At 44.7% G+C, this 18,744-nt stretch overlaps 1 protein-coding gene across 4 annotated transcripts in view; it reads left to right on the top strand.

The window, feature by feature from the left end:
- FYCO1 (FYVE and coiled-coil domain autophagy adaptor 1) overlaps positions 1–18,744 on the top strand; it is a 97,843-nt gene that overhangs the window by 6,935 nt on the left and 72,164 nt on the right. For 3 of the 4 annotated variants that reach the window (XM_007666151.3, XM_007666150.3, XM_007666147.3), the window contains exons 2-3: positions 13,774–13,947; positions 17,398–17,504. In XM_007666151.3, the coding sequence (XP_007664341.2) occupies positions 13,893–13,947; positions 17,398–17,504 (162 nt within the window). In that variant the 5' untranslated portion in view covers positions 13,774–13,892. Of the gene's footprint in view, positions 1–8,318; positions 8,488–13,773; positions 13,948–17,397; positions 17,505–18,744 lie in introns of those variants that run through there. The other variant, XM_007666148.4, reaches the window with a different exon arrangement.

The raw sequence follows: 18,744 nt of genomic DNA, 5'->3' as shown, positions 1-18,744 counted from the left end.
CAGACTTCCTTACCCCAGTATTGTAGGATTTTATGAACTACTGTTAGTTTGTTCACCCTGCCCTCAGGGGTAGATTTCAATTGTGTGTCATTTCATCCTGTGTCTTTGCAGACAGGAAAGTCCTAATATTTTCAATATGTCCTCATGTAGAGACTTCCAAAATTCACTGATCATGGTTGCCCTTCTCTTTATCAACCAGAATTAAACATGGTATTTTAGATTTGGGCATATTGTAGTTTGAATTGCGGAGATGAGCCTTTTGTTGTTTTTTTTATATAATCTCTCTTTGGATGCTTTTGCAGAATTAGACCAATGATTTTAGGAAAGAACCGAAATGATTCTGAGAACCCATCATCGTGTCATTATACCTTGCCCTTTTTATTTATTTATGGTATCACTCAAGCATTTACTATGTGCCAGACACTACTAAGCTCCAAGGTAGTTACAAGCTAAGCAGATTGGATACAGTCCATCTCCCACATGGGGCTCACAGAATTAATCCCCATTTTACAAATTAGGTAAGTGAGGCAGAGAGAAGCTAAACGGCTTTCCCAGGGTCACACAGCAGACAAGTGGTGGAGCCAGGATTAGAACCCAGGTCCTTCTGACTCCCAGGCTTGTGGTCCATCCCCTAGGCCACACTGCTTCTTGCTTACTGAAATTCATTTGGCACTTTTGGTCACTTCTTTCTCGTATATGAGGTCCTCTAGTTGTTTATTCTCATACGTGTAGGATTTTAACACCACATGGAAGAGTTCTGCAACCTTTATGAACTTGTAGATCTCTCTGTGCATCTCCTCCCGGAGAATGCATCCTTCACCATTATGCCCTGTTTGACCTGAGAATCTGAAAGATGTATCTTTGGTGCCTTCTTGGAGGTGAATTGCACTGTGTCCCCCATCTTTGAATTTTCTGACTATTGTAAGGTCCACAAATAGGTGGGAGGAAAGGATTGGGTGCTGGAAAATAATAATAATTGTGGTATTTAAGTGCTTCCTATGAGCCAGAGTAATAAGTGCTGGGCTGGACACAAGTAAATCGGGTTGGACACATGGGGCTCACAGTCTCAAACCCGTTTTACAGATGAGGAAACTGAGGCACCGAGAATTGAAGTGACTTGTCCAAGGTCACACAGCAGACAACTGGCAGAGCTGGGATTAGAACCCGTGACCTTCTGACTCCCAAGCTCATGCTCTATCCACTACACCGTGCTGCTCCTCATGCGGAAAAGCCCCAGATACTACCCGTCATACAGGAAATGTGTTGATTTCTTGATTCCTGGATTAAGTTTAGAGGTAGGACTAGTGAACCCTGCCTCCGAAATTATTTTTCTTCTCTGCAAGGCACTGGCATGTATTTGCTGCTGGACTGTTGTTTTGTTTCTCTGCCTCAGTCAAGCTTGGACTTTCCAGTGAAAATGTTCATTTAAAAAAAAATCAGCACTAGATGACTGGCTGTTGTCTTGGTAATTTCAGATTTCTAAAACTGTAGGTTAGCTCTCCATTTCCCACTAGTGTCTTTAATTTACGACCCAGCTCACCCAAGTTTCAGACCTTGAAGAACAAGCGTTTTCGTATATGTGCAAGTGCTTCGAAGAAGGCTTTATCTTATAAATGCTGCCCCGTACGTGTAGTATGGGGAAGAAAAAGAGAGACGGGCTGTTTAAGGGCTTTCCCGAGGATGTGGTGTGGTTACTTCATTTTTTTTCCCCTTTTTCCCAGGCTATGTGAATCTGTGGTTTTACTGGTCTGATCCCATTCACTCATACCAGGCAAGGGGGGAGAGACCGTGAGAGTAAGAAATGTCGCCGAGTTGTGAGTATTTAGAGAAGGAGGCGGGAATAGTGGGTGGAACAGTAGTGTGGGAATACGTCGGCAGAAAGCGCTTCACCAGCATGGAGCAACTTGTAACTTTTGTATGATGTCAAGAAGCTGTATTTGCAGAGCATTGATAGGCTTTGATAACCTGCTGCCTAGGATTTGGGGAAATAAGACGACTCTGATAAATCATTCAAAATAGTTATACCACTAAGGCAGGATGCCATCTAGACTAGATTTTTTATTTCAATCAGTGGTATTTGAGTGCTTACTGTTCCAGTAAACTCAGTTTTTAGGAGGGTACGATACAATAAAATTGAGAGACATGATCTCTGCCCCGAAAGAGCTTTCTATCTAGTGGGGACATTAAAATAAATTGCGGAGTAGGGGAACGGCAGAATCGGTAGATTGTAAGATTGTAAGTGCCGTGGGGCAGGGATTGGGACTATCAAAATGCTTAGCATCCCAAGTGCATAGTGGATGCAAAAGAGAGGGCTAATTGGTTGGGGGAGTGAGAGGTTAGTCAGGAAGGCTTCTTGGCAGAGATGTGATTTTTAGAATGACTTGGTTTTGTTCATTTCCCTGAATTTGGGTTTATTTTCTTCTTAAAATGCAGAGAGTACTGTAAGGTGTTTGCTATACAGTACATAATGAATTCTCAAATTTCTAAGGAGGAAATCACCTTAACTGATCAATCATTATTTACTAGTATTTATTGAGTGCCTGCTGTGCTCAAGAATACTGTATTAATAATAATAATGATAGTATCTGTTAAGCACTTAATATGTTCCAGGCACTGTAGTGAGTGCTCAGGAGGGTACAAGCAAATCGAGTTGGACACAGTCCCCGTACCATGTGGGACTCATGGTCTCAGTCCTCTTACAGATGAGGTAACTGAGGCTCAGCGAAGAGAAGTGACTTGCCCAAGGTCACGCAGCAGACAAGTGGCCAAGCCCGGGATTAGAACCCGTGATCTTCTGACTCCAGGCCCGGCCTCTATGCTATGCTGCTTCAAGTGCTTAGGTAATACAGTAGAGCAGTAGAGTTAGCAGACATGAGTTCTGCTCCCAAGAATCTTACAATCTAGTTGGTGAGACAGACACAAAGATATGGAGGTTGAAAGAAGGAGGCATCAAGGATGATGCCAAGCTTTCTGGTTTAAGAGATGGGGAGGATACTGGGGTTGTCAGCTGGAATGGGAAGGTTGGTGGAGGAGAAGATTTGGGAGGGAAGGTGAGGAGCTCGGTTTTCACCGTTTTTCACTTGAGATGCCAGCGGGCCATCCTCGGAGAGATGTCCTAAAGGCAGAAGGAAATGCAGATTGTAGAGGAGATGAGAAGTCAGGGCTAGAAAGGTGGATTTGGGTATCATCCATCAAATTTGGATTTACAATTTAAAATCTTATTCACCGAGCAGCTTAGAGTGATGGGTGGAAGCGATCTTCTCCGGAGTTTATAGTAGTCGCATTCGTGTCCTCGGATCTCTGCTCTCTGCGCGTTTGGTATTCACCCCACCCTCGGCCCCACAGAACTTATTTACGGATCTATAGATTATTTATTTATATTAACATCTGTCTCCCGCTCTAGACGGTAAGCTTTTTGTGGGCAGGGAACGTGCCTCTCTACTCTTGTATTATACTCTCCCAAACGCTTAGCACAGTGCTCTGCACAGAGAAGGCACTCAATAAATACCACCGATTGATCGATTCATGGCTGTGCTTCGAATTGGAATAAATTCATACTCCAAACCTGAGTCCCCTTCCCTGATCCATATCTTCTAGGCGGCCTGTTTAAAATTAATTTGGCGAGGTTTTTAGGTGGGCCATCCTTAGGTAAAATGGATGGGGTAAGGGGTAGTTAGAGCCCAGCCTCCAGGTGGTTTTTCAGCACTTAAGTAATTCAGCAGCCTCTGTGCTCCATCCTGTCTTCTTAACAGTCGTTTCCTCCTTCTGCCAGTCTTTTAACAACTCTTTTGAGGTTTGGCTCACCGTACACCTTAATTAGCTTGGCACGCTCTTCTGTTGCTTACTTCACCTGGGGTGTTTCCTGTATTCTTGTTGGTGAGGAGAAGCCTTGCAGAAGCAGTTCAGAGTGTTTTGTCTCTGGCTCTGGCTCTGCGGGGAAAGGATGCCGTTCTAGAACATTTGTGCCATTTTAATCATCTGTAAAATGGGAATTAAGCCTCTGAGCCTTATGTGGGACAGGGATTAGAAAGGAGAAAGGCCAGGCCCTGGAGTCCTCTGGTCCCAGTTCTGCCATTTATTTGCTTTGGGACTTGGGGCAAGTCACTCGAGTTCTCTGTGCCTGCGTTTCCTCAGCTGTAAAATGGGGGTACCCGTTCTCCCTCCTACTTAGGCTGTGAGCACCGTGCGGGATCGGGACTGGGTCCGACCTAATCAATTTGCACCTTCCCCAGTGTTTAGAATGATGTTTGACATATAGCAGATTCATTCAATCCTTTCGTTCGGCCGTATTTATTGAACACTTAGTGGTGTGCGGAGCACTGTGCTGAGCACTTGGGAGAGTACGATGCAGCAATAAACAGACCCATTTCCTGTCCACAATAAGCTTACAGTCTAGATGGGGAGACTGCTTAAGTGCTTAAGAAACAAACAAAAAACGAACCAACGTCGATCGTGTGGGCCCCTTGTGGAACCCGATTATCCTGTATCTACCCCAACGCTTAGAACAGTGCTTGGCACATAGTAAGCACTTTAAATATCACAGTCATCATTATCATCATCATTTGATCACTCAGCCAAGTAGCACCTTTTTTTTTATAGCCGGCCAGTAGGTTAATTGTGTGAAAAGTCTCATGTGAACTCTAGTTGGCGGTCGGCTGAGGTATTCGGTATTCTCTTCAGATGGACATTCTTCAAAAAGTCGGGTGCTTTGAGGACAGAAATGAGGTGCCTAGTGGGAGAAGGTGCCCATCGCATTTATTGAGCGCTTACTGTGTGCAGAGCACTGTACTGAGCGCTTGGAAAGTACAATTTGGCAACAGATAGAGACAATCCTACCCAACAACAGTGGAGTCCCAGAGGCACTCGAAATCCTGCTGAGGACAAGGATTGCTTCCCTTAGGGAGACAGCTCAGGATCTTGGGCTAAAAAATTCATGCATTCATTCATTCAGTCATATTTATTGAGCGCTTACTGTGTGCAGAACACTATACTAAGATCTTGGAATGTACACTTCAGCCACAGATACACAGTCCCTGCCCCGCAACAGGCTCACAGTCTAAAAGAGGGAGACGGCAAAACAAAACAAGTAGGCAGCAATCCCATGAAACTAGATAACCTGGGAGGACCTGGGTTCTAATTCTGCCTGCGTGACTTGCCTGCTGTGTGACCTTGGGCAATTCATTTAACTTCTCTGTTTCTCAATTCCCTCATCCGGAAAATGGGGATTCAGTACCTGTTCTCCCTCCTACTTACTCTGTGAGCCCCATGGTGGGACCTGATTATCTTATATCTACCCCAGTGCTTAGTATAGTAGTAAGTGCTTAACAGATATCACTGTTACTGTTTTTATTATTACTTTATTATTGTTATTGTTATTTCTCCTTGGCCAATTACTTGAAAAAATTGAAACCATTAAATGGCCCAGACTACAGAAAGTTTCTGCCTTTCCTCCCCCACTCCCCTTACTCCTTCATCCACTTTTATTTTTCAAGATGAGATTTCCCATTTCAAAATCTACCCTCTCTTTGTATGTCTCTGACCCCCATCCCTTACCTTCTGAAATCACTTGCTTCCACTTTCCTTTCCTCCCTAGCAGGATGATTTTTCTTGTTATTCCTGATTTCTTCCCATATCTCCACTCTCACATTTCCTCTAACCCTAATTGGATGCTCCCCAGCACCTCAAGCTCAGCGTGCCAAAAACGAAACTCCTTATCTTTCCTCCCTGTTTCCAAAGTCTGCAACCTTGGCATTATGCTTGACTCCTTGCTCTGTTTCAGTTCTCACTTCTAGCAGCTCAGAAAGGATGAGGTTTGACTTCTCAGTTGATCTTCAAGTACAGTAAAACCTTGCCGCGCTCTCCCAGGGCCGTCTTGATGCGGACATCCCTTTCCCAAGAAACTACGTCTAGGATCTTAATTGTCCTTGGCAGCAAAACAGGGACCCTGATCCTTTCAGCTGTTTGTCACGATACTTCTCTGTTCTGTACTCCTCTCCCCTCTCTTCCCCAAAGTCTGACCTATATTTTGGATCGAAGGGCGAAACAGCCTAAAGTAGGGGAATACCTGTCCGGGCTGGGTCAACAGCGGTGAAGGTTTCTAACTGAATTCACCACTTCCTCTCCACACAGACAGCTCCCACCTGGTCCAGGTTTTAGACATGTCATGGCTAGACTGTAGCATCAGCCTCCTCACTGCCTCCAGCCTCTCTCCCCTCCAATCAGTGGTACCCGCTGCTGCATGGGGGGGTATCATTCATTTGTATTTACTTAGTACAAAGCACTGTAAGTATCATTCATTTGTATTTACTTAGTACAAAGCACTGTACTAAACGCCAGAAGGGGAGAGAGCGCTCCACTCCTCAAACCACCCCCCGGCCCCACTAGCTTCCCGGGTCCCTCTGTTTGAAGCAATAGCACCTCATACTCGACTTCGAGGTTCAACTTCAGGATTCAAGGTTCAACTTCAAGTTTCGACTTCAAGGACTTCGCTAGCTTCTTGTCTTTGCCGACCACTCTTCCCTTGCCTCTAATCACTCTTCTCAAGCCAACTGTCTCATTTTACCTCACTCTTACTTCTCTTGCCTTTGTCCCCCACCAGTGCAGTTTCCTCTGGCCTTGAACTCCGTCCCTTCCCTCTCAGTGACCCCCACATTCTGTGATATCCTAAGCCTTCCTCCAACAAGCCCGCTCTGTTTATTTCATTCATTCATTCAGTAGTATTTATTGAGCGCTTACTATAATGTTGGTATTTAAGCGCTTACTATGTGCAAAGCACTGTTCTAAGCGCTGGGGTAGATACAGGGTAATCAGGTTGTCCCACGTGAGGCTCACAGTCTTCATCCCCATTTTACAGATGAGGTAACTGAGGCACAGAGAAGTTAAGTGACTTGCCCACAGTCACACAGCTGACAAATGGCAGAGCCGGGATTCGAACCCATGACCTCTGACTCCCAAGCCCGGGCTCTTTCCACTGAGCCACGCTGCTTGTGCAGAGCACTGTACCAAGCGCTTGGAATGTACAGTTCGGCCACAGATAGAGACAGTCCTGCCCAGTGACGGGCTTACAGTCTAAGCGGAGGAGAGAGACGGACAAAAACAAGACAACATAATCACGATAAATAGAATCAAGGGGTTGTACACCTCATTAACAGAATAAATAAGGTAATAGAGTCATTCCCGGTACTCCAAATCGTACCAGCCTCCCAGCTATTTCCAGCCTGTATTTTTGCTCATCCGGAGCACTTTTGAGTACCCGATATCGAATCGTTCGTTCAAGGACTTATAAACATTTTTATATCCGCCTCCCCCATTGGATAGTAAGGTCTTTAAGGGCAGAGAACCTGCCTCTTCTTTGAACTGTACTTCTCGGGTACTTAATACAGTGCATTTCACCCAGTGGGTGCTCAAGCAATATTCAGTCACTCATTCAGTCGTATTTACTGAGCGCTTACAGCGTGCAGAGCACTGTACGAAGCGCTTGGAATGTACAGTCCGGCAACAGATGGAGACAATCCCTGCCCAACAACGGGTGCCCAGTCTAAAAGGGGGAGACAGACAACAAAACAAGTAGTCAGGCATCAACGCTACTGCTCTTACCAGAGAACCATCTAGGGCAATTGGCGTGACCCTGCTCATTGAAAATTGATGGCTCTCATGGGCGGGCAGAGCCTCTAACAGCTACAGTGGTGCCTATTCTGGTAGTAACCTGCTGGTCCAACGCCGTAAATGGGTTTTGTACAGAAAATTTTGGCATGCGTGTCATCACTGGAGGCTGCACATATAACAATAGACACATTCCCTGCCCACAACGAGCTTACAGTCTGTAGGGGAAGACGGACATTAAAATGAATAAATAAATTATGGTTATGAGAAATTGCAGACTTCATCTTCTTTTCCCTCCTTCCAGCTTTAACTTTTCAAAAGGCAGTTGGCCCAGTGCCAGGTCTGGGAAACAAAGCCTTACGTTCATGACTCCCTCGTCACCGTGCCGGCCCAGGTCAGGGGGTTTTAGTTGTGGAATTCCCAGCCTGTGACTGCGTAGTTGCGGTCACGCTGTCCCACAGGAGAGCTTACCCCTGCAGGTGGGAGGAAGGTTTGGAAGGAGATATCAGGAAGCCCTGGGGCAGTCACAAGGCCCAATTACCGGGAGAGAGCCAGTCAGGCGGACACACCAGGATGGGCAAGAGGAGTTACATTGTGGGGAGTGGATCTGGTTCGGCAGCCAGTGAGCTTGTCTAATTATAGATCCGGGAGACTGTGTCACTCAATGAGCGTTGGTCGTGCTGCTTGGACATCTCACTCGGAGCCGGCCGACTGTTCCGGCGTCCACAGGGAGGCACCTTCTCTTGGAGCCCGGGAGGTCCGTGTTCTTGAGCTGAGAGATACGCGGCTTCCCTGGTGGACTGGACAGGGACTCGGTTCAAATGGGATGTGCTTCCGACGACCAGACCTACAGGTTGGAAAAAGCAACCTTCAGTGTCAGAAAAGGTACATCTTACGTGGTTTCGTGTCCCAGTAGACAGTACCCGAATGTGTACTAGTTCTCTTTAGCGATCGTCTTCTTTCTACTACGGGTGAGAAGCAGCATGGCTCAATGGAAAGAGCACAGGCTTTGGAGTCAGAGGTCATGGGTTCAAATCCCGGCTCTGCCGCTTGTCAGCTGTGTGACTGTGGGCAAGTCACTTAACTTCTCTGTGCCTCAGTTCCCTCATCTGTAAAATGGGGATTAAGACTGTGAGCCCCATGTGGGACAACCTGATTCCCCTGTGTCTACCCCAGCGCTTAGAACAGTGCTCTGCACATAGTAAGCGCTTAACAAATACCAACATTATTATTATTATTCTGCATTTAGTTGATAAGTGCCATCCTTTTCCGTTTTGGGAACGGAAGGGCAGGGGAGGAGGGGAGGCTGAACTAAACAAAGTTTGGCATCGTCACTCTCGGAGAGAAATCTCCACAGAGTAACGATGCTAATCTGATGGTCAGGGTTTTGTCTTGGATTTGGGGTCGGAGGGCTGTGGGCGAGTCCAGATTAAGGGCATTTAATAAATAATCGGTTATATTTTCAGAGAGTCTGCTTGTCAAGTAGGGAGAACCTAGAAATTCAGGAAGCCGTATGGATTTCTTTGACCCCAAATAGAAGTCTTTGAGGGACGTTCAATTATACTTCTCCAAAATTCTCCTGTGGATAAATGGAAAAGTGTCTTGCTCTTTCCCTTTCTCTGACGTACTGTAAGGACCGTATGGGGCTGGCTGATCCGCTTATGTCTTCTGGGAAGGTATACCCAGTGCTCTTATGGTGCGGAGGGTGTGTTCTGACAGAACCCAACATTAAGGAAAACGTTCATGGGCGTATTCACCCTTATCTGCCGTTGCTCACATTCTCACATCGTGTCCCGATGACTCCAGATGGATGAGAGCTTTTAGAAGAATGTTCCCTAATTCGCTCAGCATATTTTAGCTGAAAGAGAAGAGAAAACACATTTTGGCAGAACTGAGTATACGGATAGCTCTGTGTTACCTCAGGGCAGGCTACTTCCTGAAAATATTAGGCCGTGAACCCCATATGGTACAGAGACCGTGTCCGACCTGATTGATTTACCCCAGTGCTTAGAACAGCATTTGGCACCTAGTAAGCGCTTAACAAATGCCGTAATAATCATAATAATCAATATTAAGGAGTTGGGATGCAACGAGCCAGGCTGTTTCGGAGCGTCTCTGCCGTTATATTCAGTGGGTGTCAGGAATGTTTTTTGGGGGCTGAATTACAGCTGATGAAGGCCTGGTGTTCTGAGAGAGTGTCTGGGGATGCCCTTGTGAAATAACAGTGAGCTGCTACTTAACACTTCCAACGGTCAGGGGGCGAGCATAGAGACTCAAGTGGTTTAACAGTTTTGTGGAGTGAAAAGCCCCAGATAGCACACCTCGTATGTCTGGGGACTCACAGACCCCCCAGGGCCATAGGTACGGAATACTGGATGGCTGGTAATCATTTCTACTTTTTGAAAACAGCTTCCTCACGAAAGATATATCATGGCTAAATCAAAAGGCCTCCTTGAAAACCACACCACTTCAGTGATAAAGCCATTTCTTGACTCAGAAGCCAAACTGGCAGGTATTCATTAGTGACCTGAAAGCAAAACAAGCAGTTCCTGGGACTTTACAATGTGGAGGTGATATGCAGCATACTATTAATAATAGTGATAATAATCGTAATATTTGTGGTATTTGTTAAGCACGTACTATGTGCCAAGCAGTGGGGTAGATGCAAGATATTAGGAAAGCCTCTTGTGAAATGGGTAAAGTTGAAGTAGTTCATCTGTAAACTCACTGTGGGTAAGGAACATGCCTGCCAACTCTGTTTTGTTGTATTCTCCCAAGCCTTACTAGAGTGGTCTGCACACAGTAAGTGCTCAGATGCCACCGATTGATTGATTTGTGATTATGCACCAATTCATAACGTGGAAATGCAGAATCGAAAAAGTCGTTCAGTGAAAAAATTCAGCTAAGACTTCTAATGGTCCTCCTCTTAGGTGGCTCCAGATGCATTTTAAGCTTCTTAAAGAAAAAGGTTTTTTTGTTGTTGGATTTTTTTTACCCTTTGGCCTGAGGACAAGTCTGCAATTAGACGGGGACTAGCATTTGATCACCTTGCACGAGCATGGTTTATTTGTTGACAGTCAATATGCCGGCTAAAGAATAGGCACTCATAGACTCAGCAGGACCTGCAAACTCCATTTAGTGAAGAAATGATGACCTAGTTTGTGAGTTTTCTAAGCCTCTTCTTTCTCCCACAGCCATTTTTTTTTTCCTATTTCCATGTTCATCAGTACCAACATTAGTCAGACAAAGGGAGATTAGGGCAGTTTTGCTCTGAAGGCAAAAAGGTATGGTGCAGGAAGTTGAAATAATTGACTAGAAAGAGGTTTAAGTTTGAGATAGATATGTGGATTCCATATTTCTGGGCCCTCTCTTGCTCCCGTTACGGAGAATAACTGATTATTGATTCTGGATGGGCACTTTCTCAACATGCTGGAAAAGCAGCGTATTTGACCCTAGCGTGCACAGAGTCAAACTGGCAATGTAGGCCCATGAGATTGAGCCAAAAATAGGACTTAGAGTATGTGACCTCAGTGATTCAGCTCTGGCTTGCCAGGTCCTCATAGGAATGTAAGTGTAATTATTTTTAGGGTGGGTGAGGACTGAGGGAAGCTCAGGCACTATTTTTGTGTGTGTGTGTGTGTGTGTGAGAGAGAGAGAGAGAGACAGAGAAAGAGAGAGGAAAACACAGTGATAAGCGTGTATTAGGAAAATTTCTAATTGGATATTGGGTTCTTGTCCTTATTTGGAACCAGCTGGATTCTTCCCAGAAGCTCCAGAAAACTTCAAGTGGTGGGAGTGTTCAGAAATGTGTTCCGACAGGAATGGAGTGGCTGTGGAGATGAGTCAGAGTGAAGAGGCTGGTAAATGTCTCTGAGTCTATCCAAGGGTGCCCGATGCAGTTAGACGGGACCCAGGAGTCAAGGATCGCCATCGTGGGGCAGTGACTCAGACATACGCACCCCATTTAGAGGGACCCGTGGATGCACAGTGCAGAACGAGCAGCACTCTGTCCTTAATTTTGAGAATGGGCATTTTTAGAAAACATTAGGCGCTCCGAACTTTGGAATCACTAGCCGGAACTGCCATAGCGTTGATTAAAATAGAGACGGATCAGCAAGTCAGACTAGGTTGAGTGCCGAAATAATCAAACAAGCAGCCCTCTGTTTTGCGGGTTCTAGTTAAGCGAAGGTTAGTGAACACTGAAAGAAGGGTGCTTTCTCATCCTAGCAAGGGAAGGGCAGGGTTTATTCATGCTGGAAGTCTCTGGGCCAAGCTGTACCTTATGCTTTTCTGCCCAAGGTAGATTTTTCAATACAGTAATTCCTCTCGGAAACCAATCTCAGTAGCTCTTAAATCACACCTGAGCGGTTTACTTTTTAACCTTCTAATGTGCAAATCCTAAGGCAGACCGAGCGATAAAAGGGCAAAGTCAGAAAAGTTATAAAGAATTGTCCTTAGGCTTTGCACGTTGTGTTCTCCAGCTGCAAAGTGAGAGAACTTATTGGATGAAAAGTGCAAGAAACTGAGGTGTTTGAGATATGTGTATGTTTTCCAGGAAGTTGTTTGTGTTTCACAGCAGATCATCATTTAGCATCCCTAAAAGTAACATTATGTTATCTGAAGATCGTGCTAGATTCCTCAACAGAAAATACAGATAAAACCCAGGGAAATGTATTCATATACAGACTTTTCTTATTAAAATTAAATGATTATCCTGACTTAGTTACACACATTTTCAAGGCTATATGAAAGTTTGGCAGTAATAGGGAATGGTTGGAGTACATCCCCTTATTTTCTTTTGCGACAATATTTTACAAAATCTGATCTCTCAGCACACCTGTAACATTGGAGAGGAACTACTGTATATTTTAGTTGTTGACTGCAGCCATAACTCATAACCCTTTTCAGTAGGATTTAACCACCAATAGTCATCTTCTAATTTCAGGGACACCTCACTCCATAAGATCTATTTGGAAGAATGGGAAGGGATTTGTAACATTTGTAGATTAAAAGGGTATTATTAATCTCTTCAAGCACAGAATGGCTTGGATTGGCCAGTTCTCCATCAAGAAGTTGTTAAAAAAAACAGGTGGGCAAAGCTTTTTCCTCATGGAAAGGGAGCCGAGCCAGCATCTTGCGTTTTGCCACCCTTTGCAAATGCTAAAAGGGAAGCCAGTCTCCGACTTTTACCTCTCTTTCACCCCTCAAGACTGTAAGCTTGTTGCGGACACCCACTCTACCTACTCTGTTATATCGTACTCTTCCAAGTGCTTAGTACAGTGCTTAATAAATGTGATTTATCGATTGAGTATTGGAATTCTCCATGTGGACGAACCGCAAAGCCAGATTAAGGGACTGGTGATTTTAGGCCAGTGTAAACCCGGAACAGAGTTTATTCATACCCTCTCTCCTCCTCATCCCCCCCCCCCGGGCCTTCTCGTGCTTTCTCTCCCTCCCCTCACTGTCAGGGTTATTTGCAACTTAAAGCAGTGACTGCAGTCCAGGCTTTGGGGCAAGTGGGGTGCTGTCTAGATAGCGTCCGAGATCTCCCTTGGCAACAGTATCTGCTCCCCCTTGATGGTCAAGGGGAGCACCCCTATTGTCAGAGGGGCCCACTGAGGCACGGGTGGGAAGGGCAGGAGCCCCTGCTGTTCTTGCCCAGGGATTAAAGTGTCTCTTGACGATCATAAATGGCCAGGTCACAAGCAACCCACATGTACAAACTGTATAACTTGACTTCTTTTACAGTGGAGGATATTACATTATTGTATAGTTTTGTCCTCTCAGCCTTCTCTTTCTCCAAGTTGCTTCCCTGGAGAGAAGAGAAAAGGCAAACAAAAACAGAAGAGTACTGTTAGCTGATCTTGCTAACCCTAAGCCTTGGCTGGCCCATGGTGAGAGGGAGGCAAAGCAAAATCGGACCTCAGGGAGATTCTTTTGTGAGAGAGATTACAGTAAGGTCTAGGCACAGAGTAATTGAAGTATCAGAGAAATATTGAGAGACAAAGCTAAAATGTACTAAAAAACGACATCGGTATTCCAACAGAAATTATCTTGAGTCTCTTAAATCCTTTTTTTTTAAAGGTCTCTGGATCCGTGACTCGTCCGGGTAAGGCTATGTCATTTTTAAACAAAGGTTTAAAATTTGGGTTTTCTCTTCCCGAATTTCAGTTGCACTGAAGAATGATCTCCAGTCAATGAGGAAATGAACTGCTGCCCCTTTCATCTGGTTTGGTGAGGAATCAGAACGGTGGAGGAGTTGGAACCTTGTGGCTCCTTGAGAATCCAAGATGGCCTCAACTAGTGCCGAGGGTCAGATCCAAAGGATTATCAGGGACTTGCAAGGTACCGTGCTGCTTCTCTTGGGTTTTGATTTTAGGGCAGAGGGTCGAGCCCTGCGTGGGCCAAAAATCTGCTGCCTAGCCTGGCTGATCTGGTCTTAAGATTTGCAACAGGTATGAATGGAACCAGAAAGGAGCTTGAATTGAAACTTCGACACAGAAGTCTGCCTCATGGGTTGCCCACAGAGACTAACATGAATACACAGTTACACTCCGCACACTTGGCAACACTGTGACCACCCCATCAGGCCTCCTTCCCTGACCTCCGCCCTCCGTGGGAGAACGCAAGGGAACACAACACGGCCTGGTGGATAGAGTGCAGGCCTGGGAATCAGAAGGACCTGGGTTCTGATCCCAGCTCTGCCACCTGTCTGCTGTGTGACTTTGGTCAAGTCACTTCACTTCTCTGTGCCTCATTTACCTCATCTGTAAAATGGGGAGTAAGAATCTGAGCCCCATGCGGGACATAGACTGTGTCCAACCCTGGATCTACCCCAGCTCTCAGTATAGTCCTTGGCACTTAGTAAGCACTTAATAAATACCATAAAAAACGCAAACACACACTGAGTCTGACCGAACCCAGCCAGATTTTCACTTGAGCCTGTCTTGGATTTGAAACTTCAGGGCTGCCCATGTTCTTATGTGGCTTTGCAGGGAGTTCTCTTCTTCCCCCTCTAAACTTTAAGCTCCTTGTAGGTATGAAATGTGTCTGCCGACTCTGTATTTCTTGTCATAAATACCATTGATCGATTTTTGGTCGTTGTCTAAGCTGTAGGTAAGTGGAAACTTGAGAGCCTGTGATATTTAAATATGTGCACTCGGGTTTCAGACATCCTGTAGGAACTCCTCAACTCTCCTGCTTGTATCCTCATTACACTCAAATACAAATTTCTAAATGAAAAGCGGGTTCATTTTTAAGTAGGAATACAATGCAGCATGGTTTTGTGGATAGAACACAGGTCTGAAAGTCAGAAGGACCTGGGTTCTAATCCGAACTCTGCCACTTGTCTGCTGTGTGATCTTGGGCTGTTTAACTTCTCTTGGGCTTCAGTTCCCTCATCTGCAAAATGAGGATTTAGTCTGTGAGACTTGTGTCAGACGTTGTCTGTGTCCAACCTGATTAACTTTGTTTTCCCCATCGTGCAGCGCGGTACATGGCACAGAGTAAACACTTAACAAATGCCATTTTAAAAAAGTCAGTTTTTCTAAATGACCAAAGTCAGTCTTTGGGAAGGATACAGAATGACTTGCCCTCAGCGGGAAAAATCAAATTTTGGAAGGAATCATTCTGTTGGTTCCTGAGGCAGGGAGATGGAATAGGAAAATATTTTTCTATGCTCTTTTTCCCTTAATAATGATTAATAATAATCGTGCTATTTGTTAAGCGCTTCCCATGATCGTCTCCTCACAGAAGTTCTAGCCTGTCAAGAGGGGGTTCAGGCCGATGAGTCCAGTTCCTCCCTTTTCTGGCAGCTTTGCTGACCTTCTCCTTGCCCTTCTCCCTGAGTCCCTGAGCTTTTACCAGGGTGACATGAAGCTAGATGCTGGCACATGTGCAAATGAGATTAGACTCAGGCTATTACAGAGTGGTTTTATGGAGTAATTAGAGTAGGACACCGGGTACTGAGCTTTGCCCAGAATGAACACACAACAAAAGAGGACACAGAGCTCTAAATTGGACTGGGAATCGAGAAAAATGGGTTCAATTCCCAGGATGCTCTAATTGTGGGGACCCAGTTAGTATTCTTTCAGATGACTAGATTTGGATGAGATCTTAGTAACGTTTATCAACGTTTATCAGCCTCCAATTAGCCGTTTGATCTCCATTGGGTGTTTTTTCACTTTGACTGCAACATGATCTTAAGTAGTCAGTGGATGCCACTGGAGTCAGAGGTGAATATTCCCCGATGGTAGGAAAGCTCAGATTCCCAGCTGCTCTGAAGTGGCGACTGCAAAGTAGGGATTCCTAAAGCTTGTTGGGGGTGGTGTATGTGAGGAGAGCAGCAGCCAAAATTGTGACATTGTTCAGGAGGTCAAAAATCAAGATATGCTTATCCTCCTCAAAACACTTTCCCCAAATTTTACTAATTAACCTTTGGAACATTCTTTGGGTAAAAGTGTTTTGTTTTTTTAATTGTCATTTGACAGAAATATAGCTAGAAAGATTTGACACTTCACTGTAAATACCCCTTTGTATCAGAATGGATGGAGTCAATTTTGAGAGGCTGAGTATGAGGGAGGCAGGGGGATTCTTTATTAGAGTTCCTTTACAAGCGTGTTAAAGTACACAAGGCATTTCTAGAATGAATGGAAAACTTTTTAAGGAGGCTTCAAGTTATAAGTAATTTATTAAAGAGATTTTACTGTTCACTTTCACTGACATCCCTGCAATGAAGGGATGAAAAATTCACATCCTTTTTTTTAAAAATGGTATTTGTTAAGCGCTTACTATGTGCCAGGTACTGTATTAAGCACTCATGAAGATATAAGATAATCAGGGAGGTTACAGTCCATGTCCCACATGGGGCTCGTAATCTTAATTCCCATTTTCAGAGGAGGTAACTGAAGCCCAGAGAAATTAAGTGATTTGCTCTAAGTCACACGGCAGTCAGGTGGCCGAGTGAGGTTTAGATCCAGGTATAATAATAATAATTATTATTATTAATCAATGCTTACTATGTGCCAAGCTCCCTACTACTTGGATAAGTGCAAGAGAATCACGTCAGACACAGTCCCTGTCCCACATGAGACTCACAGTGTAAGAGGAGAGGGAGAACAGGCATTTGATAGATGAAGAAACTGAGGTCCAGAGGAGTTGTCATTGTGGGCAAGGTCACACAGCAGGTAAATGGCAGAGCTTCGATTAGAAACCAGGTCTTCTGACCGCCCCCAGGCCCATCTCCTTTCCACTCGGCCATGTGGGGGATATGTATTTTCAACTGTCCTCACATTTGGTCCTTGCAGACTCATACTGTTAGCTGGGGACAAGTCAGTGAAGACCTGGACTCCAGTCGTGTAAAATGAGGTTGGGACTTCAAGCGGAAAAACAACCATCGAATAGCAAGGAATGGGTCCTGGTGAAAATGTCATGATTTCCAAGAGTGAGAGTTCAAACATTCAGTCAAATCCATGGTATTTATTGATCGCTTCCTATGTTCAGAGCATTGTGTTAAGTGCTTGGGAGAATACAATACCATAAAATTAGCGAACACTCCCTGCCCATAATGAGCGTCTGGTTTAGAGAGGAGCCTACAGACTAGAGGGGAGATTCCAGTGATAGTGTGTCAGTTAGCAATACATAATCTCAAAGGAAGACTGTATTTCTTATTTAACATTTCCATCCAACTTTTTTTTTTAATTTCTAGGGCATTTTACATAGCCCTGTGTTTGTTCCTTTAAGTATCCTTGTTACTATGCCCCTTCAGATCCCCTATTCTGGTTTGTCGTTTTACAGATGCTGTATCAGAACTAAACAAAGAATTTAAGGAAGCCGGAGAACCTATTACAGATGACAGCACCAATCTGCATAAGTTTTCCTACAAACTTGAGTACCTTTTACAAGTAAGTGATACATACACCCAGCCGGTTCCTTTGCTGATTTCATCCCTTCAGTATTTGGAATGCCTGCCCAGAAATTCTTGGTGGCCATTTTATCTCACATCACCGAGTTGGAAGGTCAGTGTGACGCATCAAAAATAGGTTGTAAAGTGTTCAGTGTGTTTGTCAGATCTTTCTGGAACCACACCAATAAGAAGCAGCGTGGCTCAGTGGAAAGAGCACGGGCTTTGGAGTCAGGGCTCATGAGTTCGAATCCCAGCTCTGCCACTTGTCGGCTGTGTGACTGTGGGCAAGTCACTTAACTTCTCGGTGCCTCAGTTCCATCATCTGTAAAATGGGGATTAAGACTGTGAGCCCCACGTGGGACAACCTGATTCCCCTGTGTCTACCCCAGCGCTTAGAACAGTGCTCGGCACATAGTAAGCGCTTAATAAATACCAACATTATTATTATTATTAATAATTATGGCATATATTAAGTGCTGATTATATGTCCTGTGTCCCAAACAAGGTTTACAATCCATTTTATTCCCATTTTACAGTTAAGGAGGTCCAGAGAGGTTAAGTGACTTGTACCAGGTCACCCAGTTAGGCCAGTGGTTGAGCTAAAACTTAAGCCCAGGGAATCTCCCGATTCCCAGTCCTGTGCTCTTTCCACTACGTTACAGAACTACAAGGGACCCGGGGAGTCAGAAGCATATTAAAAGTTGTGCAGGCAGACAGTAATAAATGGAGGAAGGATGTGGATAAATTCACCCTTGAGACGCCCTATTATTAAAAGGACTATTCGATATGTGAGAGCAGGAAAAGGTAACTATTTATAAGGCATGATAATGATCAAATAAATAAGTAGGGGATAGTAGACAGTAGAGGAAAAAGGTTAGGAACCATCCATAACTAGAAAGTTGGATGGCAAGGAGGGCAACTTTCACCCTGTTCCTCCCAGAACCCTTTGCTAGTTAGCTTCAGAGGTAGAATACTGGACTGGATTGACCCCAGATCTGGCCCAGTAACAGCATTTATGATGTTATAAAGTTTGTAATAAAGCAAGGGTGTTTTTTTAAGAGTTGTTTTACTCAGGTATACTTAAGGACCATATGGAGTGAAATATTTGACTATCTTTAAGCACCAGTTCTTGAGCCTTTAAAATGCCCCTATAGAAAGGATGTAGGAAAGCGCCATCTAATCTCCCCCGATTAGACTGTAAGCCCGTCAAACGGCAGGGACTGTCTCTATCTGTTGCC

Source organism: Ornithorhynchus anatinus, chromosome 8, assembly GCF_004115215.2.
Source record: "Ornithorhynchus anatinus isolate Pmale09 chromosome 8, mOrnAna1.pri.v4, whole genome shotgun sequence".
Lineage (NCBI taxonomy): Eukaryota > Metazoa > Chordata > Mammalia > Monotremata > Ornithorhynchidae > Ornithorhynchus > Ornithorhynchus anatinus.
The sequence above is the reverse complement of the archived record's forward strand: the minus strand, read 5'-3'. Positions and strand labels throughout refer to the sequence as shown.